The sequence below is a fragment of the Girardinichthys multiradiatus genome, chromosome 17 (genome assembly GCF_021462225.1).
Source record: "Girardinichthys multiradiatus isolate DD_20200921_A chromosome 17, DD_fGirMul_XY1, whole genome shotgun sequence".
NCBI lineage: Eukaryota > Metazoa > Chordata > Actinopteri > Cyprinodontiformes > Goodeidae > Girardinichthys > Girardinichthys multiradiatus.
This window is the reverse complement of record NC_061809.1, coordinates 10117105-10134337: the sequence shown is the minus strand read 5'-3', so window position 1 is coordinate 10134337 and position 17233 is coordinate 10117105. Positions and strand designations below refer to the sequence as shown.

The following is a 17233-nucleotide window of genomic DNA, read 5'->3' as shown; positions in this document are numbered from 1 at the left end:
GGAATGAAAAGTAGCTGTCTGCCATTTGACATTCATTTGTGCTCAATGTTGGGGACCTTTTGTTGAATATGATGAAGGACATATTGACCCGGAGTAAACTTCAATAGATAACAGGAAGGCTGAACGTATGAGTGCAAAGTTGCTCTTTTAACCTCTTTGGATTAGGAATTGTTGGCAGCATTTTGGAAATCCCAGAGTTAAGGTAAGGGTCACAATTTTATAAGGAATACACAAGTAGACAAATGTTTTAGTAATGCTAAAAACTGTGTGAATCATGCTAATTGGCGATATAAAATGGTTTGAGATTTCAGCTACGCAATCCTTTTGTCTTTATTTTAAGATAATAGGAAAACCCTGTTTTACAGTGACTCCTCTTTCACACACAGAGTTTGATGTCTCTTCTTCCCAAAATTTTATTTATTGACTGATTAAAGCAGAAATCACAAGAAAATATTTTAAATGCTTTACATAAACCAGAGATCAGAAATTGGCTACAAGTTTCATGTATATTGAGAAGGCTGTTAAAATTAGACTTCTGTATTACAGCACTGTAAAACGATGTTTTTTTTTTTTTTGAGGGCATGTTTCAGACCTAAACCTCACAAACATTTAGTATGATTATAACTGAGGTGAAATAAGGCTTTTTGTTTCCAGATGTTACAAACTGTACCTCAGACTCCTCCGGTCGGAGTCATATCTTTCTGGGAGGAGTTGGCCCAGCGACTTGTACACTATGACTACGGCAACCGGCTTAGGTGCAGGCGGCTCCAGGTGGCGCCGTTTTCTGTCAGACACTGTGTGCTCCTCCTCTTCAGGGGGATTGTTCTGGGTTGGAGATTCTGGAGTTGGTTCTTCTGTGTGCAAAAGAAGATGAAGCTCAAGGATCAGAATGAAAAGAAAAAGTGGCAGAGCAGTTCTGATTTAGACAGCGTTTTTACCTTTTTGGACATGATCTCGCAAATTAAAAAATGGAAAGTGGACGGAAGACCCAAGCTCTTTGGGGAAGGACTCTTGGATGTCCTTGAAGCGAGGTAATGATGCCTTCTCTGGGTCTGACACATCCAAATAGTCCACAGTCAGGACTGTGGAACAGGAAAAGAGAAGAATGCACATAAAAAGAAGCAATGGATGAGAATACATGACATGTATGTGCACATGTACACAATCTGAACACTGTTCCACCACTCACTCATGTTGTCAGTGACAATGGTAAAGGGTTTGAGGTAGGTCTTCCTGACATTTTGGGCCAAGGTGTTGGCATAGTCCTCAAAGTTGCGGAGCAGGTGTGCGGTGCCTCCTTCTGTTCTCTGGATTTGCTCCCAGTGGTCTTTGGTGCCAGGATCCAGAATGGCACTGCCAGCTCGCACCAAATTCTGAACAAGACCAAAAACAAAGAAATCACACCTTCTCCAGTCATTTGAACTAATGTGACCTCTGCCAGAAAACTGACTGACGTTCATCCCTAGGTCCTAATTAGCTTCAGGCTGTTAATTTCAATAAATTCTCAGAAACTTTTATCCGAAGGCTACATGGAGCAAAAAAAATTAGGTGACTCTTTACTTTTGTACCTCATTAAACTCTGCATCCTTCATGGCGGTGAGATTAAAGCCAGACTGCATGCTCTCATACTTCAGCACGTGATTCAGCAGCTGGGAAGCCATCTTTACGTCGTTGCCGTAGAAGTGCGGCTTCTTATTTGTGGCACTGTGAAGCAAACGCACTATGGCCTTGGACTGTTCACTGTCCATCCGTGTGTTATTGCGACGCAGGTCCTCATTCTGGAAATGCAAGCAGGACAGAGCAAAGGTTAGAACCTGGACATAATTATAGGGTCACTTCAGACACATAATGTGAAATACATTCCAAAATACAATACAGTATGTGAGACGGAGATGTTTAGCAAGAACGGAACATGTGTTTTATTGTGACTAGTATTCACCATTTTCTTTAAATGAGAGAAAGTTGCTGTGGTGCAGTTGAAAAGTTCAGGAGACAACCAGCCCTTCTCATCACTACAGTGGCGAATTGCAGTACCTGGAACAAATAGATAAAAAATCATTTTCCAACACACTCAGTGGAAGGCAGATTTATGATTAAACAGCAAAAAGGTGTACTCTTATTATTTTTGATTAAAATATATAGGAATTGTTCCACATGCATATTCTCTTAAAATGCTAATGTTGCGAAGAGAAAACACCAGAAAGATGGAGCAGAGAGTTTCCCAAAAAAGTGAAACTTGACATTTGAGTTCAACATAATTAAGTCTCTCTGTCTAACAACACACCAAGCAGCAGTGGAGCAAATGGTACACTGTTAGGTCTTATTGTACCTGGTGTTTTTCCAGGAGTCTTAGGGAACAGACCTGTACATGACTCCCTAGCGTGAAAGCTCTGCTGGATTACCGGATTAATAAAAGATCCTCATTACTGTGTTTTGAACTCATGTAGGTGTGTTTACACACCTTAAAAGACTAAATGACAAAAGAACATCTGCATACATAGTTTAACTGACATAGGATAAATTGAAATGTTGGATTCGAGGAAGTTATGATTTATTTTCAAGCCCTTGTCAAGGCTAAGCCTATTGAGTCACTTCTCTTTCTTTGTACTTAGCTTACACTGAGGTAGAATTTCTGCTGAAGCTTTTTAAGTAGCATTTATCAATATAATTTTTTTTTCTTTCTCTGCATATTCAGGATATTTTAGTCTAAATAAGAGGCGGATTTAAACGTTTGCACTGTATTCTAAAGGCAATATGTACCAATATCAAGGCTTCAAAAAGTTTCACAACATACTATTTCTACAGTTTCAAGTCTTTTTTAATGAGATGCAAGAGAAAGTACTAGCTGTTTCAAAAATAAAATAAGGCAGAGATGCCCCTGCCCCACCTCTTGCTGTGCACCATCAATCAGCCGGCTAAAAAAGGCTAAAGGGACATGGCTAAACACACCTATTAAGGTAACACTGATTTAAAACTACCCATGACAAGATATGAGTGGCATATCCGTACAGCAGCAGACTGCAGGCTAGCTACCAGAGCAGACACCCTGAGTAATTATTGAGATAATATAATTTGGTTGTACTTTTGTTAAGAGCGAAAAGGTACAACATGCTGTGCTATTAACACAGAAAGTGCCTGTCCTTTAAATTGGCCTATGTTAAAATCCAAAATAACAGTGCTAAAGACAATATACCTGTAACCGTAATAATCAATATATAAGATTGTTTTAGTACCAGTGGAAATAACTGCTCTTTTTATATTTTTAACCAAAAGGACCAATGCTAAGTAAGCAATGGCACACAGCAGGCTGTACCTCAGTTTGCAATCTTAACTGTTTCAATAACCATCTTACTTTTGTAACATTCTGAGTTAAAGTCCACCAAAAACAGTATATAAACAGTTACCCACCAATGGATCCTTTGGGACAGTCCATGGCAGCAGGGCGTCCAAATTTGGTCTTAGGCCACCAAATGCCAGCATCAAATGCCTTCGGGCAGCCTTCATACACAACTGTAAAGACAACAGAGTTATTTCAAGTCAACATATATTGATTTTAGGATGTTGATCCATAAATATTTACCAAAAGCCTTTTAAGGTAAATTGCTTCGCTTGTACATCCTGGTTAGTCCATTCCACTTTATACCAGATGCTGAGCTAAACTAATCCAGTCAGACTTTTAGATAAACCCTGATACACAATTAAACGTTTCATCCAATCTGGGTTAGGAACAAATAACGTCTGGATCTGAAATCTTGCTGGCTAAATTCTGCTTCCTCTTAGCCTTCTGTATTCTCTTCTATTTATTATTTTGTGCCTCTTTGTTGCTTTCAAACATTGTACTCTCTCTTCCAAGGCAACAGTACTTTGCAAGTATTCATCCCCAAAAGATGCACAGCTCAGACAGGACAATCTGTTGACTGGGCAACTATTGCGTGTGCACCTCCATAAATACATCAGTCATGCCAGCGACAGGGCAGAAAAGTGGAAGAAGAGAGCAGAATTGAACTGATTATTCAGGTCGCTGTGGAGAAACTATGTGTGGCAAAAAAACTAACACTGCTCATCACCAAAAACACACCATCAGCACATTGAAACATGGTGGAGGCAGCATCATGCTGTGAGGGAGAGTTGGGATTGGGGCTAAATATAAATGCACACCACACTTTCCTTATTTTAATATGTAAAGAACTTTGAAAACCATGTACCCTCACACTTAACAATTACGCTCCTCTTTGTGTGCATCAATCACATAAAATCTCAATTAAAGATATTGGAGTTTGTGGTTGGAAAATGAAATTTAGTACGGAGAGTATGGGTACTCCTAACCCTAACCCTCCGCTTAAATAATGCAACGATTTTCAGGAGGAGGAACCTCCCGGGATGTGTTAAAATTCTGAACATGTTCTACCAGCTCTGAAAAGCTTCATGTTATGTCATACAGTGACATTTGTTTTTGTCTTCCATTTATCTATAATGTATTGTGTATGTGCGGAGTTGCTGCCAAGTCAGCCCACTGGCCAGACTTGCCTCTTCTGCTTCACTGCTTGGTGACAAAGATGCAAAGTTAACCCAACTGCAGCACCGGCGGATGTGAGTGGCAGCATTTGTTTCCTTCAGACACGTCAATGATTCATCCGGGCCAACTTTGTGAACCAGGAGCATCAAACACTTCTCGTGGATTATATTTTTTGAACATCCTTATCACTTGTGAATCCCTTTTACAGGACTCCAGTCACTACTGCAGCCTAACCTGATGTTTTCTGTTAGGTACAATCCCATCCACATACCCTCACATCCAGCGGGTGTTACTTCAGCGAAGGGGTTATCACAACGGTTGCACTGACGGCCGATGACGCCTCCCTTGCAGGGACACTGCCCAGTGACTGGGTCGCAGGTGCGAGACTCGGAGCCGACGGGGAAACATTCACAGGGGTAGCAGGTGTCCTCACCCTCAGGACGATAGTAGTTGTTCTGGAGGAAAGAAGCAATCAAGCTTACACTGATTTTGACAGCTGATGGGAATAGCAATGCAGCTTTAGTTTCTGTTCTAATTGTACTGTCAATACCTTTAACATTTTAAATGCTGACTGAAGCCTGTAGAGTCCAGAGTGGAGGTATTCACGTTTTGTAACTTCTAAAATTGCACCAAGTCATTCTCTAAAGTCATAGCTGTTGCCTTCTGCATCTGCATCTGAACCAATTTCTCTGGGAGCCTATATTAGTGCTCTCACTGAAAGTCTTCTTTCATCTCATAGGATACTGTGATCTTTGAATTAAACCAAAACACCCATAAAGAAAAACAGATTGATGGGCGTTGAACAAGATAATAAGCTCCGAAGATGTACGTGAATGTGTGTGTGTGTGTGTGTGTACCTTGCAGCGGCACTCTCCGGTGGTTTTGTTGCAGTCTTTATAAAACCCTTTGCTTGTATCACAATTACAGGGGCCACACACTGGACTGCCCCACCAACCCTGAGGACATGGTTTCTCCACTCTGTCATGAAAGTGTAGGACAAGTGTGCAAAATCAATTGAGACAGCAAACAAGTTTCTCTTTTTAAAAGCCATGTGTGACGCTCAAAGGGAAAACATCAGCCTGTTGATTATCTACTCAAATGATCTCAGAATATATGATTTCAGAGTAAACATCCTCCAGACTTAACAAGTATTATCACTGTTATATGATCTGATAGGGGAGAAGTGGCAGTATGAGGGCAGCAGAGACTAAACACCTGCAGAGGATCAGTGAAGCAAACAGGGGGGAATCCCACACCCTGCTTTAGACAGGAAGTGATGCGCAACGGTCGGGACAAGGTTTAGAAGGAAATGACTACCATCTGATCTGGGCCGGCTACTTCACCTGAACTCTTTCATCCAAACATTACAAGCAGACCAAGAGCATAACAAAACCAAAAGAAGATTAGGGAGCTTTATTAGAGTTTGTATCACTTCTAATGTCTAGATTCAGTGATTGAACTTTTAATTCTTGCGAATATTTCCTGACATCTTTGGAAAATGCAGATAAAATCTTACTTGTTTTCACAGTATTGGCCATAGTAGCTTTGTCCACATTCGCAGGTGTATCCATGGGATGAACTCGGCTTGCGGACGCAACTGGAGACATGCTCACAGGGATTGAGCTGACATGCATCCACACACTCCTTACCAAAGTAACCTGGATGGCAGACAGTGAAAAAGGAGTAAGTGAGAAATCCCACAGCTCTTTGTGCTTTTAGATGCTGGGACCCACAGGGGACATTGATGGACAACTGACAAAACTTTTGTGGGATTATTTAAAAGTAACTCCAGATCTGACACAGGTTGCCGGATGCTGGAATCCAACAAAAGGCCTGTGAGCCCTTAGTTACTTTTTCAAAATCCTGAAAATGTGCATCCCATTTTTCTTTTTTCAAATTCCATTTTTGGGCCCAGAATTTACATTTGTGCACTACCTGGGTCACAGACGCAGGTGTGTGTACTCCACTCGTCACTGCAGTGGCTGTTCTCAGGGCAGATGTTGGAGTCGCAGGGGTCGGCCATGTCGCAGCCCTCTTCCACGCGGATCTTCAGGCCCTGAGCCATGTTGACGTTGGCGACGTTGGTGGACGTCTCGCCCATGCGCACACCCTGATGGAGAGAGGTACAGTTGTAGAGGATACTCAAAGCCAAACAGAAAATGCGAAAAAGATCTTCCACAGTGTTCAACATGCACAAACCCACCTGTATGCAACCAACAAATCCCTTGTTGACAATGTTTCCCTCTCCTGGCAGCCCCCCAACGTGAAGTGTCTGCACCTTCAGACCTGGCAGGTCATAACCGATCACCACAGACTTCTGCTTAAAAATATACTGATGAATATGAGAACTTCCTTCTCCAAAGAAATCTCAACTTTCAAAACAGTTCTATAGGCAAACCTTGTACCTGGTACATGCCGTAATCTAAGGAGACGGCCGCCATATATTTAATATCCTTGCCATCTTTAATGCTTCTCAGTTCCACCAGCAAATGGTGCCACTCCCCGTCATTGACATGGACTTGTTGGAAACCCATCGACGCCAGCAACTGCTCCCTCAGCAGCACTTCCATACGTATCTGCTGCTCCCTCACCTGGAGGGGTGATAAGATGGAGAAATCTAGCGATCTAGCTTAGGGTCTTGTGATTACGTTCGACAACATTTTTTGTTTTGTTTTTGCTGAATCCTGTATTCTCACCATGAGGTTTATAGTAGAGGAGGATCCAGCATTGACCTGCACCAGAGTCCCAGCCGGCTGCCGGGTCCGGAACATGAGACCAATGTACCAGGGTACAGCGACAGTGATGTCTGGCTCACTCCAGGACACTAGCGCCTGACCATCAAAGAACTGAGGAGAAGGCATCTCTGCAAAAGAACAATGCAGAATCAGACTGTTATGACCCAACAGACAGCTGAAACATACTCAGTCTCCTCTCAAAAAGTTTTCTTTTTTCGCAAGATGTTACTGTAGAGGTTCTATATCGCACATGTTCATTTTTAGACAAAGATGTCACATCTCACAGGTTACAGGTTCTCAGAGAATCTAACATACATGTAGAAGTTCAGACGCCATTATTTTCACCGCACAAAGCAATGGGCTGACCTTTAGTACTATATATATTTTCTTCAGTGTAATCCACAGCATAGATGTACAATAGTCTCTTCTCATTAGGGCATAAACTACAGCCAAAGCAGAAGGATTTACACATTTACTCAGAGGGAAGCTCTAACTAAAAGACATGGCACTTGTTTGTTCCTGGTTGCAACTAATGGATTCTGCCTGCATGTTACTAATGCTTATTTTCTCTATAAATCAGAAAGCAAAATTCTTATTTAGTTATGGGAAAGCTTTATTAGGAGCAGACGTTTTGGTAGAGTCAGCTTATTAACTCTGTAAGGCAGTAAACAACTGTGCAACATGAAACATCACACCATACTTCATCAGTTGGTTCTTACAGAACCCTCTACAATCATTGGGATCTCTGGCAAAATGCAAAAAAATTATCACACTGAAAAAAAATTGCTGCCATTCTCTATTCATGAGCTTTGCAGGGTGTCAAGATAAACCTGGTTTGAAACATTTCCAGTCTCTTTAAAATGGGTTGTGGTTATTTCAACATTTTGGCATTTTGTACCTTTGCAGTTTTGTTCGTTTCGTACTTTATCAGGTGTAAATGGTGCCGTCTACCATAAAACATTTCATAGTGACCGTGCATCAATTTATACCTGCCAGGAGGGATGTTTGTACTTGCCTTCACAACAGACAGTTTAAAGTGAATTTCTATTTCCTACATTCTACTCATTGTCTATTGTTAGATGGTTATATGATTCCCATTAAGCGGAACTACCAACAGGTATCTTCAAGTCGGAAATAATTACCATTGCTGAAAAAAGCAAAGAAAAAACAACTACTACACAAACTTTTGTTGCCAAAGAAACAAAACCTTTGTAAAATTTCACAAAACTAATTTGCAATCTTATAACCTTTTGTACGACATTGTAAAACTAAGATTGGATCTTGCAAAACGTTTATAGAATCTCAAAAAATAACTCTGGACTTTCATCAACCTGTCATTGGGCAAAAGGTGGATCATACCCGACAGGCTGCCAGTCCATCACATGTCAACACAACCATGTACTCATACACTCACTTCTAAGGGAAATTCAGAGAGACCAATTAACCTAACAGTTGTGTTTTCGGACTGTTGGGGAAGCTAAAGTAACTGTGAGAACCCAGGCATGCATGGGGAGAACATGCAAACTCCAGGCAAGTATTCAAAACCAGAACCTTCTTGCTGCAAGGAAGACGTAAACTCTGAATTCAGCAGAAAGTAATTTCGGATCTGGCTTAACTTTTGTGCAAATGCCAAATGGAAGTTGGTACAAGTTAGAAAAGGTTTGAGAATGATTTGGCTAAAAAAAAAAAACTTTCATCCAGCATATGAAGAATTTTCAGTGTATTTTATGTCCAAATTTAGCATGCATTGTATTGGTCATTTTCTCCTGGATTGATCAGTTACCTGAAATGTAATATTTCAGGAAGACAAAAGAGCCACGTTGGTGATCCAGGGCAGGTCTACACATGTCATTCCAGTCTTGATTAGTTTGGCGGTTTGAAAGACCCACTATAATGTCTCCTATTTCTAACGTGGCAGCCGTGAGCGTGAAGATTCAGACCTAACGTGTCAACAAGCAAGAAGGCAGCCAAAAAACAACATCCAGCTTGCTGTGATCCTGGCTCAGTTCTGATACTGGATACCAGGGCCTGGCAATAGCTGGCAGACTACCTCATAGGGGAGAGTGAAAGGTGGGGTATTAGCACCTTTCTTTGGAAACTTGCCTTGAAGAAAGGCATCAGAGTTATCCCCTTACTATAGAAGAAAACAAAAAGTGGTATGGAGTACAAATAGCACTGGAAGCATTCAGCGGTCATGGTCGAAAAGGAGATATATGGAGAATAAATGCTGTAAACAGACGTAATAAACTGAGGTGGCAGCGAGACAGAAGTGAGCTCCATCAATGTGGGATTATGTTCAGTTTCTCTCTTTTAGTCTGGGTTCTTTTAGGTGAGTCAGAGGTTTCTTTGTGCTGAAAGTCCAAACCTGAGGCAATGTTTAGTGGCTCTACAATAGTGAGCAGAGGCTTCACCGTGGCTCTATTGTGACTGCTGCATGAGTCATGCTGAGCCAAAGGCGTTCCTCATCAGATCTGATCTCCCTTCAAGATGCTCACTGCATAAGTAAATAAACATGTCCATACAGAAGCTAACAGATGAGCAAGTGGACACATACACATGTAGCCACACATAATTTTTCTGCTCCACATGCAGAAAATTATGAATATTCAATTGGCTATTTTTTACGTTTTTTACTTGGACAATCTAAACCTTTTTTTGTATGTGTCCTGTCCGGCAGAGTAGTACTCAGGATTGTTGTCTGAGTGCCAAGAAGAAGCCCAACAGATTTACTTTCATTACTGGAACATTACGGCTAACGCTACGATCTTTATAAGAAACGGCTTTGGGATTATTTCAAATGCAATGGACACGAATACGGAGATGAATAGAAAAAAAAAGAATCAAGAAAGAGAGGGAGGTCAGGGAGAGAAGGAGAAAATAGAAGAGACACACTGATGAAGAGAATACAACATAACACCCTAAAAGACTTCTTTTACACCTGCAGAAACATATATAACAGCAATGTTACCGAAAAGTGCACAATACTAATGAATGCAAGAGGTATTTAGTGATAACTGTGGCTCAATATAGAACATCTGTGTATCTTTTAACACCTGAATCCAAACACCTGTAGGTGTAGGTGTGAGCGTGCTTGTGTATATAAGGTTTCTCCATAAAAATATGCAAATATTTTTAATACTACCAACAGCGCCACCATGCAGCCACGGTAGCACTGTTGCCTTGCAGCAAGAAGGTCCTGGGTTCGACTCCCGGCCAGGGGTCTTTCTGCATAGAGTTTGCATGTTCTCTCCATGCATGCGTGGGTTCTTGCCGGGTACTCTGCCACTCGCCCGTAGACTGCTGGAGATAGGCACCAGCTCCCCCGTGACCCACTATGGAATAAGCGGTATAGAAGATGAATGAATGAATGAATGACTAAATATTAGTATTTCTGACCTTGTTCACAGTTTTTGCCCCCAAAACCAGTAGGACAGCCACAGCTATAGGTGTTCCACTTGCTGACACACACGCCCCCATTCAGACACACGTTGTTTGCGCAGAAGTTCTTCTTTGCGGGACAACCTGGGCATCAAAACCAGAATAAATTAACATATGAGCAATATTTCTGCATTTATCCTTAACATTGCAGAGACAGGGGAATATTTCTGCAGATATTCCTAAAGACGGAACATCTGAATTGTTGATTTCTTTCCGATTGTGTAGGTGTTGCTTTGAGAAATGATCAGAATATGCAGTGTAACTTGGCCGAGTGAATATCTAACCTGCAGCCGTGCCATTGTTAGCGACGTAGCTGGCCATGTCAATGGATTTGCTGTCGATAGTTAGGTTTCTCATACAGCCCACGAAGTTTCTGTTCCTGACTGGGAAGTCCTCGGGCAGATTGGGAACTCCTCCAAGTAACAGCGGACCTGTCAAGTCCAATGATCTGCCGATGATAATGGAAAAAGATTGCAGTAAAACCAAAAAAGTAGAATATTAACATTTCTTATGAAGGAAATGTTGCAAATATACTCAGATCACCTTTCACAGTAATTTCCATCCTATAATATTTCTTTTCTAAGTTAATCAGAGTCTCTAGGAACTTTTCCCAGGTTGACTGGGAAAAGCCATACTATAACAGCCATTTTTGAAAACATGCTTTTGATCTTATAGGTTTAAAAACTTCTCACAGGCCATAGTACAAACAACACATCCTTGTGACCAGGTCCGATTTAACCCGCTGGGCCATGTAGGAACCTCCTTAAATCTAAAGCTTCTAAAACCTAACCATCAAACAGTAAACAGCTTTAGATTACTTAAATGGTGCAAATCTGCATGAAGCAACTGAACATATGAGTTGAATACATGCAATGCAAAACTGCATCAAAACCGATCGCAAAAGTATTGATTCCCTAATGCGCCTTTACATTGTCCCACTTAAAAAACAGAGTTGCTCTCTATAGTCTGTTTCTGGTAAATATCTAATCATTTAAATCGCATGTGTTCAAGCAGGGAATCATTTGAAACATACAGGACTCGGATGCCTGAGCATAGAAATTGCCCATGACCTAAATTGACAGGGCAAACAGGTTGAGCATTAATCAGAGAAGCAACCAAAAGGCCCATGGTAACTCTGAAGGAGCTACAAAGATCCACAGCTCAGGTGGAGGAATCTGTCAGCTGTAGAAGGTTTGAAGAGTAGAACTCCAAATATCTTGTCTTTATGGAAGAGGCCCATAAAAGCAATAAGAAGTCTCTTTTGCAGTTTGGTATGGCGACATACCAAATGTAGAAGGTGTTCTTTCAGGGTAGACCAAAGTTGAACGTTTTGGGTTTCACGGTGAAACATGGCAATGGCAGCATCGTGCTGTGGGATTCTTAATTTTGTCAGAGACAGGGAAGCTGGTTAGAGTTGGATGGAGATAAATACAGGGTAATCCTGGAAGAAAACCTGTTGGAGGCTGCTAAAGACTTGAGATTGAGGCGGAGGTTCAACTTCATGTATGACAACGACCATAAACAAACAGCAAGAGCTACAGTAATCAAAGCATATTAATTAGTTAGGCCTAGCCAAAGCCCAGATATACATCCAGTTTTGGGGACAACAAAACTGAATCCATTCTCACCAATCTGACATTTAGAGACTCTAGATCAGTCTCTAGATGTGCAAAGCTGGAAGAGACCCCCAAAGACCTGCAGCTGTAGTTGCACCAACATATGGTTCACCAGAATAATGCCACAGGGGGGCTAAAACAATGGAAGCCACACTTTTTAAATATTTATTTGTAATAAAGATTTAAATCCTCTACCCTTACCTTCCACTGTAAAACCATGAGCTACTGCATGCTAGTCTATCTATAAAATCCCAATAAAACACATTGAAGTTTGTGGTTGTTTCAACACAAAAAGTTCAAGACGTACAAATTTCTTTTGCAAAGCAATACATTTCAATTATAATCAGCAATCAAATTTTTGATCGTTCAAAAATTCACTTTGGAAGCAAAACCTTAAATGCTTTTGTTACTTTTCTACCAACTACATTGCAACAGGAACAACATATGTCTTAATACTCCAGGGGTGCTACGTCTGCATCCACCGAGCGTCTGTGACCTGCGGAACGTGTTGCAGAAAGAATGTCAAATCATCGCCTGCCCTTTGAAGCTTCCCACCCTCTGCTTTTTAGATGTGTCTCAGCATGCATGTTCTGCAAGTGACTCATTGAAAAATGTCTCGCTGAAGCCTGTGATGAGAAGCTGCAGCTTAGATGAGCTTTAGGTTGTCTGACAGAAGATACCACGAGAATGAAAACAGATTAAAAAGATAAACAGAGATGAGCTGTGAGAGCTGTGGTAAAAAGGGTAATTTTAATAAAACTCCTAAAGGACATGTTGCCCTGTGATGGACTGGCGACTTGTCCAGGGCGTACCCTGCCTCTCGCCCATAGACTGCTGGAGATAGGCACCAGCTTCCCCGCGACCCACTATGGAATAAGCGGTAGAAAATGACTGACTGACTGACATGAAAACATTTTAGTCTCGCTTGATTCTTTGCAGCATTCAGAATTGAAAATTGAAAGTGATTGTTGGGAGTTCTCACTTCTTCTGTCCGGTCTGGGTGCCCTGGGCAGCACAGGAGTAGTTGCCAATCTCTTTCCCAAACCGAATCGCCAAGGAGATGTCACAGTCGTCCACAGCGACCACTGCCACCTTTTCTGCAGAGGGTCCATGAGGGATGCCGAGGCGCCCGATGTTAGGCTGGAAAAAAACAAGAAAGTTGACATGTTTTTACTTTTTCCAGTACAAAAACCGTTTCTTTTCAGTCTTCCTCCTTTGCCTGAATGCTTGTATGAAAGATGACTAAATACTGCATTTTACTTTGAATTTCCTCAACTGAATTTGTGCTTTCAAAAATGCTTAATGCTTGATTTCTCTCTTTGTTTCTTTTGGTGCTTTCTGAGAAAATTGGCAGAGACGGCAGGTCCATCAGTGCAGGTCAGTGCTCCTTGAACAATGTTTGGCTGACTTCGGGCGATTTACAACACAAGTACCCATGCCTCTCTGGGCCTAATGTGACAAAAAATGCCTTTGTGTGTTTGGCTTGCACCTTTCAAAGTAGGTTAATTCCGTCATCAAGGTCTCTGGCCGACAAATGTTGATCTGAGAAAATGTGGTTCAGCTTAGGAAAAAAAAGATCAGGCCACCAAATCTTTTAGTTGCTCTAAAATTGAACCTGAGAATATGTTTCAGAGTTTATACGAACCAATACAGTTTCACAGAACAGCTGCTGAAATTCTTTGTACTAATCAGACTTCTGGAGGCAGTTGGTAGCAATGGACATTAAAACTTAACATCCACTTTACAAATTTGTATTAGTCTATCACATAAAATCCCAATAAGATAAACAAAAGTGACAAAATGTAAATAGAAGGTAAACATTTATGCTTGCAAGATGTTGTGCTGCTGTCTTTTTTTTTATTTAAACTGGCCAGTTGTTTTCAGCTCCATACATATTTGAGAAAAAAAGAGGTAACAGAAGAGCTGAAAGAGGCATGGATTGGAAATGAATGTGAGTACATCACAGAAATGGGATTAGAGTAATGAGATACTGGTGAGGTTGGTGCTCAGCAGAGAAAAGAAGTAAAAATAAAAAGAGGGTGAAAGGTTTGAAGAAAAGAGCCACAGACAAAACAGGGGAAGTGGACGGGGCAGACAAAAGGAAAAACACAACCAAAAGGAAAATGGCAGGAAAAATATTCAACAGAGAAGCGCCCTGTCCTCTATTTTGGCTCAGCTGAGCTCCGGTCCGGGCATAGTTTCAAACCCACAGGGAGTTTTATCGCAGTTCCCCTCACGGCCACTGCTTTTAACTACCTTTCGTTCCATGTTTTCTATAAAAAAAAAAAAAACATTTACACTTTCCATAAATTCAACAGGGTGAGTCCCTAAAGCAAAACCCTCCCCTACAGTCAAGGGGCTGACAGAAGAAAGAGATAATAGAAGTTAAATCATGTTGTTGTCTACAACTGTCATTTTACAAAATAAAAATAAAATAAGTAATTTCACAAATAAAGACAACCACAACCCCTGCCCTCTAAAGCAGATTTTAGATATGAAAGAAAGATATGTTGCATGCAATGGTATTTTGGGGCTATGATCGGCCTAATTCATTAAACATCTGGGAATACACATTACCTCAGAGTTTTGAGGGATTTTAATTATGTTTGAGTCTCAAAAAAACAAGCAAAAATCCTGACTGTTAAGTGTCTGGTTGTAATCTTAAATCAGAGAAGGAGCAAGTATGAGAAATTCATTTTAAATTAAAGTTGCACCATAGCACACAGTTTACATAAGTTATAGAGTGAAGCCACTGTGAAAGAATCAAAGGTTAATGTTTTATTATTGCTTTTCACTCAGGCAAGCTGTAGGCTACTGTAGAGGACATTCTCATTCTTAGCAGACCTGATTTACATAAACAGCGTTGGCAGACAAAACAGAAACTAAAAAGAAACCCAGGGGAGATTGAGGGTTCAGGGTAATTAATTTCCAGGGGGGGTAAAGGTTCAGGGTAACATCATGAAAACACACCTAAAATGGAAAACATCTCATTTAATTTTCACAACCTGAACCAGAATCATATCAGACGAAGGTAAAAACAATCAGCGAATTCTTGTTTTGGAGAAAAGTAATATTATAAATGTTTAGAAGGAAAGAAAACTAGAAAAACTCAGATTCATATCATGTTAGACCAGTAATTTCTTTTATTGCTAAATCAAAAATATCAAACAAATCAAATTCTCATAAAGTTTGGAATGTGCTGCATCCTACACTTAATTAACGGTGTTACTGAAACACCATGCCTAACCAGAATAGGCAGTTGTGGATGGAGCACTAATCTTTAATTACTTCATACGTGGGCCTTGTAACCACATCACTGTCACTGGCAACCAGCTGGTCGAGCATTTTCGGCTCAACAGGCACCTGACCCCTTAACTGAAGATTCGAGATTTTAGTGGAAAAGTGAAAAATGTTGAAAAGTGAGGATTAAAAGTTCTGGATTTTTTATGAGATGGCATCATTACTCTAATCATCTCCCTATGGAGTTCCATCACAACATAGGGAGATGCTACTTTAGGAACATTTTTCCTAAGTATCAAAGATTAGAGCCTGAGGTTGCAGAAAACGTTAAAAACAAGTGGTTAAAGGGATATCAAAAATAGCAAGAAGTAGAAAGACTATGACTATTTCTGACTATTTTGTACAGCAACACAAGCTTAAAGTGGTGCAGTCTGATTGGACAGTGTAAATGCATTACTGTGGCATGTAGTGAATCAGAACTGATCATGAGATGGATCAAATTCCTGCTAAATCAGATTAGAGAGTTAAAAAAATAAGTCCTGCAGCAAATATCTGATTGTGGGATTTTTATGAAACCTGACTGTGGAAGCATTTGGAAAACAGTAATGATTTTTTATACTCTGTACTCAATTATGGAGATAGAAACAAAAGACAGAAATCAAAGGGAGTTCATTGTTTAGTCAATAATAATTTAGATTGGGACGCAGTGCGAAAATGAAACTGCGATGGTGTGATAACAGGGCTATATAAACTGCCCTCAGGGACGACAATAGGTAGCAACCCTGATTTCTGTCTTATCATCTCTTTTGAGTTCAGTCATGCAAGAGAGATAAGGACCAGAAGCAAAACAGACAAAAGGGAGACAGCGATGCCCAGATCTTGTATGTAATGGACTCAGAAGCCTGATTCTCAGAGCAGCTGCTGCTCCAGCTGATAATAAACTGACAGAAAAACCTCTTGTCTTTCTTAAAAGGGGACAACCAAACACAAACGTTTAAAGCCATTTATGTACGCCAGTCTCTACATCAATGAAACGATTGTTCAATAACAAGGCTGTAAATAAATATATTTCCATAACCATACCTGGATTTTTTCAAGCAATCCAGTCCCTAGTCACCTAGATAATCTACAAAGATACTTGCACTAATAGGTGCGGTGCTGCATACTGAAGACAAGGATGGTGAGATGCAGCAGTCTTTCGCACTGGGAATTCTGACTTCTAGTGACCATTCTGTTTATTTTTCCAAGTTCAATCTTTGAAATTACACCTATTAAAATCCAATTTAACACATAGTTACACGGAATCCCTCAGCATAATTCGTGTTTTCCTGAACCAGGAGCAAGGTGGTAGCTGGAAAACTTAGTATTTACAGAGATAGTGCTAATAACATGTTCTAAAGGATCTCCACATTCTTCTCATGTCCCACAATGCATCTCACTTGGACCTACTTATGTCTTTTTGGTCAGTTGAACCACATCGTTCTGGACAAAATGACTGAAAACGTGTTGGTTTTTCAACCTCTTATTCAGAAAAGAAGAAGAAGAAAAGAAAAGGAAAAAGAAAGGTGATTTCTTATAAGTATATCAAGGCATTATTTGGTTTAGCGGAATGAAGTGGGCATGTGTCAATGCCGTTTCATTGTTGAACAAAAGTCAGAGCGGACTGAGACATCTGATGTTTTGAGGAC

General features: G+C 40.6%; 1 protein-coding gene across 1 annotated transcript in view; it reads right to left on the bottom strand.

The window, feature by feature from the left end:
• The window catches only part of celsr1a (cadherin EGF LAG seven-pass G-type receptor 1a), a 52001-nt gene that overhangs the window by 12409 nt on the left and 22359 nt on the right, over positions 1 to 17233 (bottom strand). Inside the window, exons 6-21 of the mRNA XM_047389985.1 lie at positions 13288 to 13445; positions 10974 to 11137; positions 10648 to 10773; positions 7213 to 7379; positions 6922 to 7107; positions 6720 to 6833; positions 6452 to 6626; positions 6033 to 6174; positions 5374 to 5494; positions 4788 to 4971; positions 3409 to 3510; positions 1940 to 2034; positions 1569 to 1778; positions 1190 to 1373; positions 939 to 1082; positions 671 to 854 (exon numbers count right to left, since the gene is read on the bottom strand). Coding sequence (XP_047245941.1) covers positions 671 to 854; positions 939 to 1082; positions 1190 to 1373; positions 1569 to 1778; positions 1940 to 2034; positions 3409 to 3510; positions 4788 to 4971; positions 5374 to 5494; positions 6033 to 6174; positions 6452 to 6626; positions 6720 to 6833; positions 6922 to 7107; positions 7213 to 7379; positions 10648 to 10773; positions 10974 to 11137; positions 13288 to 13445 — 2456 coding nt within the window. The remainder of the gene's footprint in view (positions 1 to 670; positions 855 to 938; positions 1083 to 1189; positions 1374 to 1568; positions 1779 to 1939; positions 2035 to 3408; positions 3511 to 4787; positions 4972 to 5373; positions 5495 to 6032; positions 6175 to 6451; positions 6627 to 6719; positions 6834 to 6921; positions 7108 to 7212; positions 7380 to 10647; positions 10774 to 10973; positions 11138 to 13287; positions 13446 to 17233) is intronic.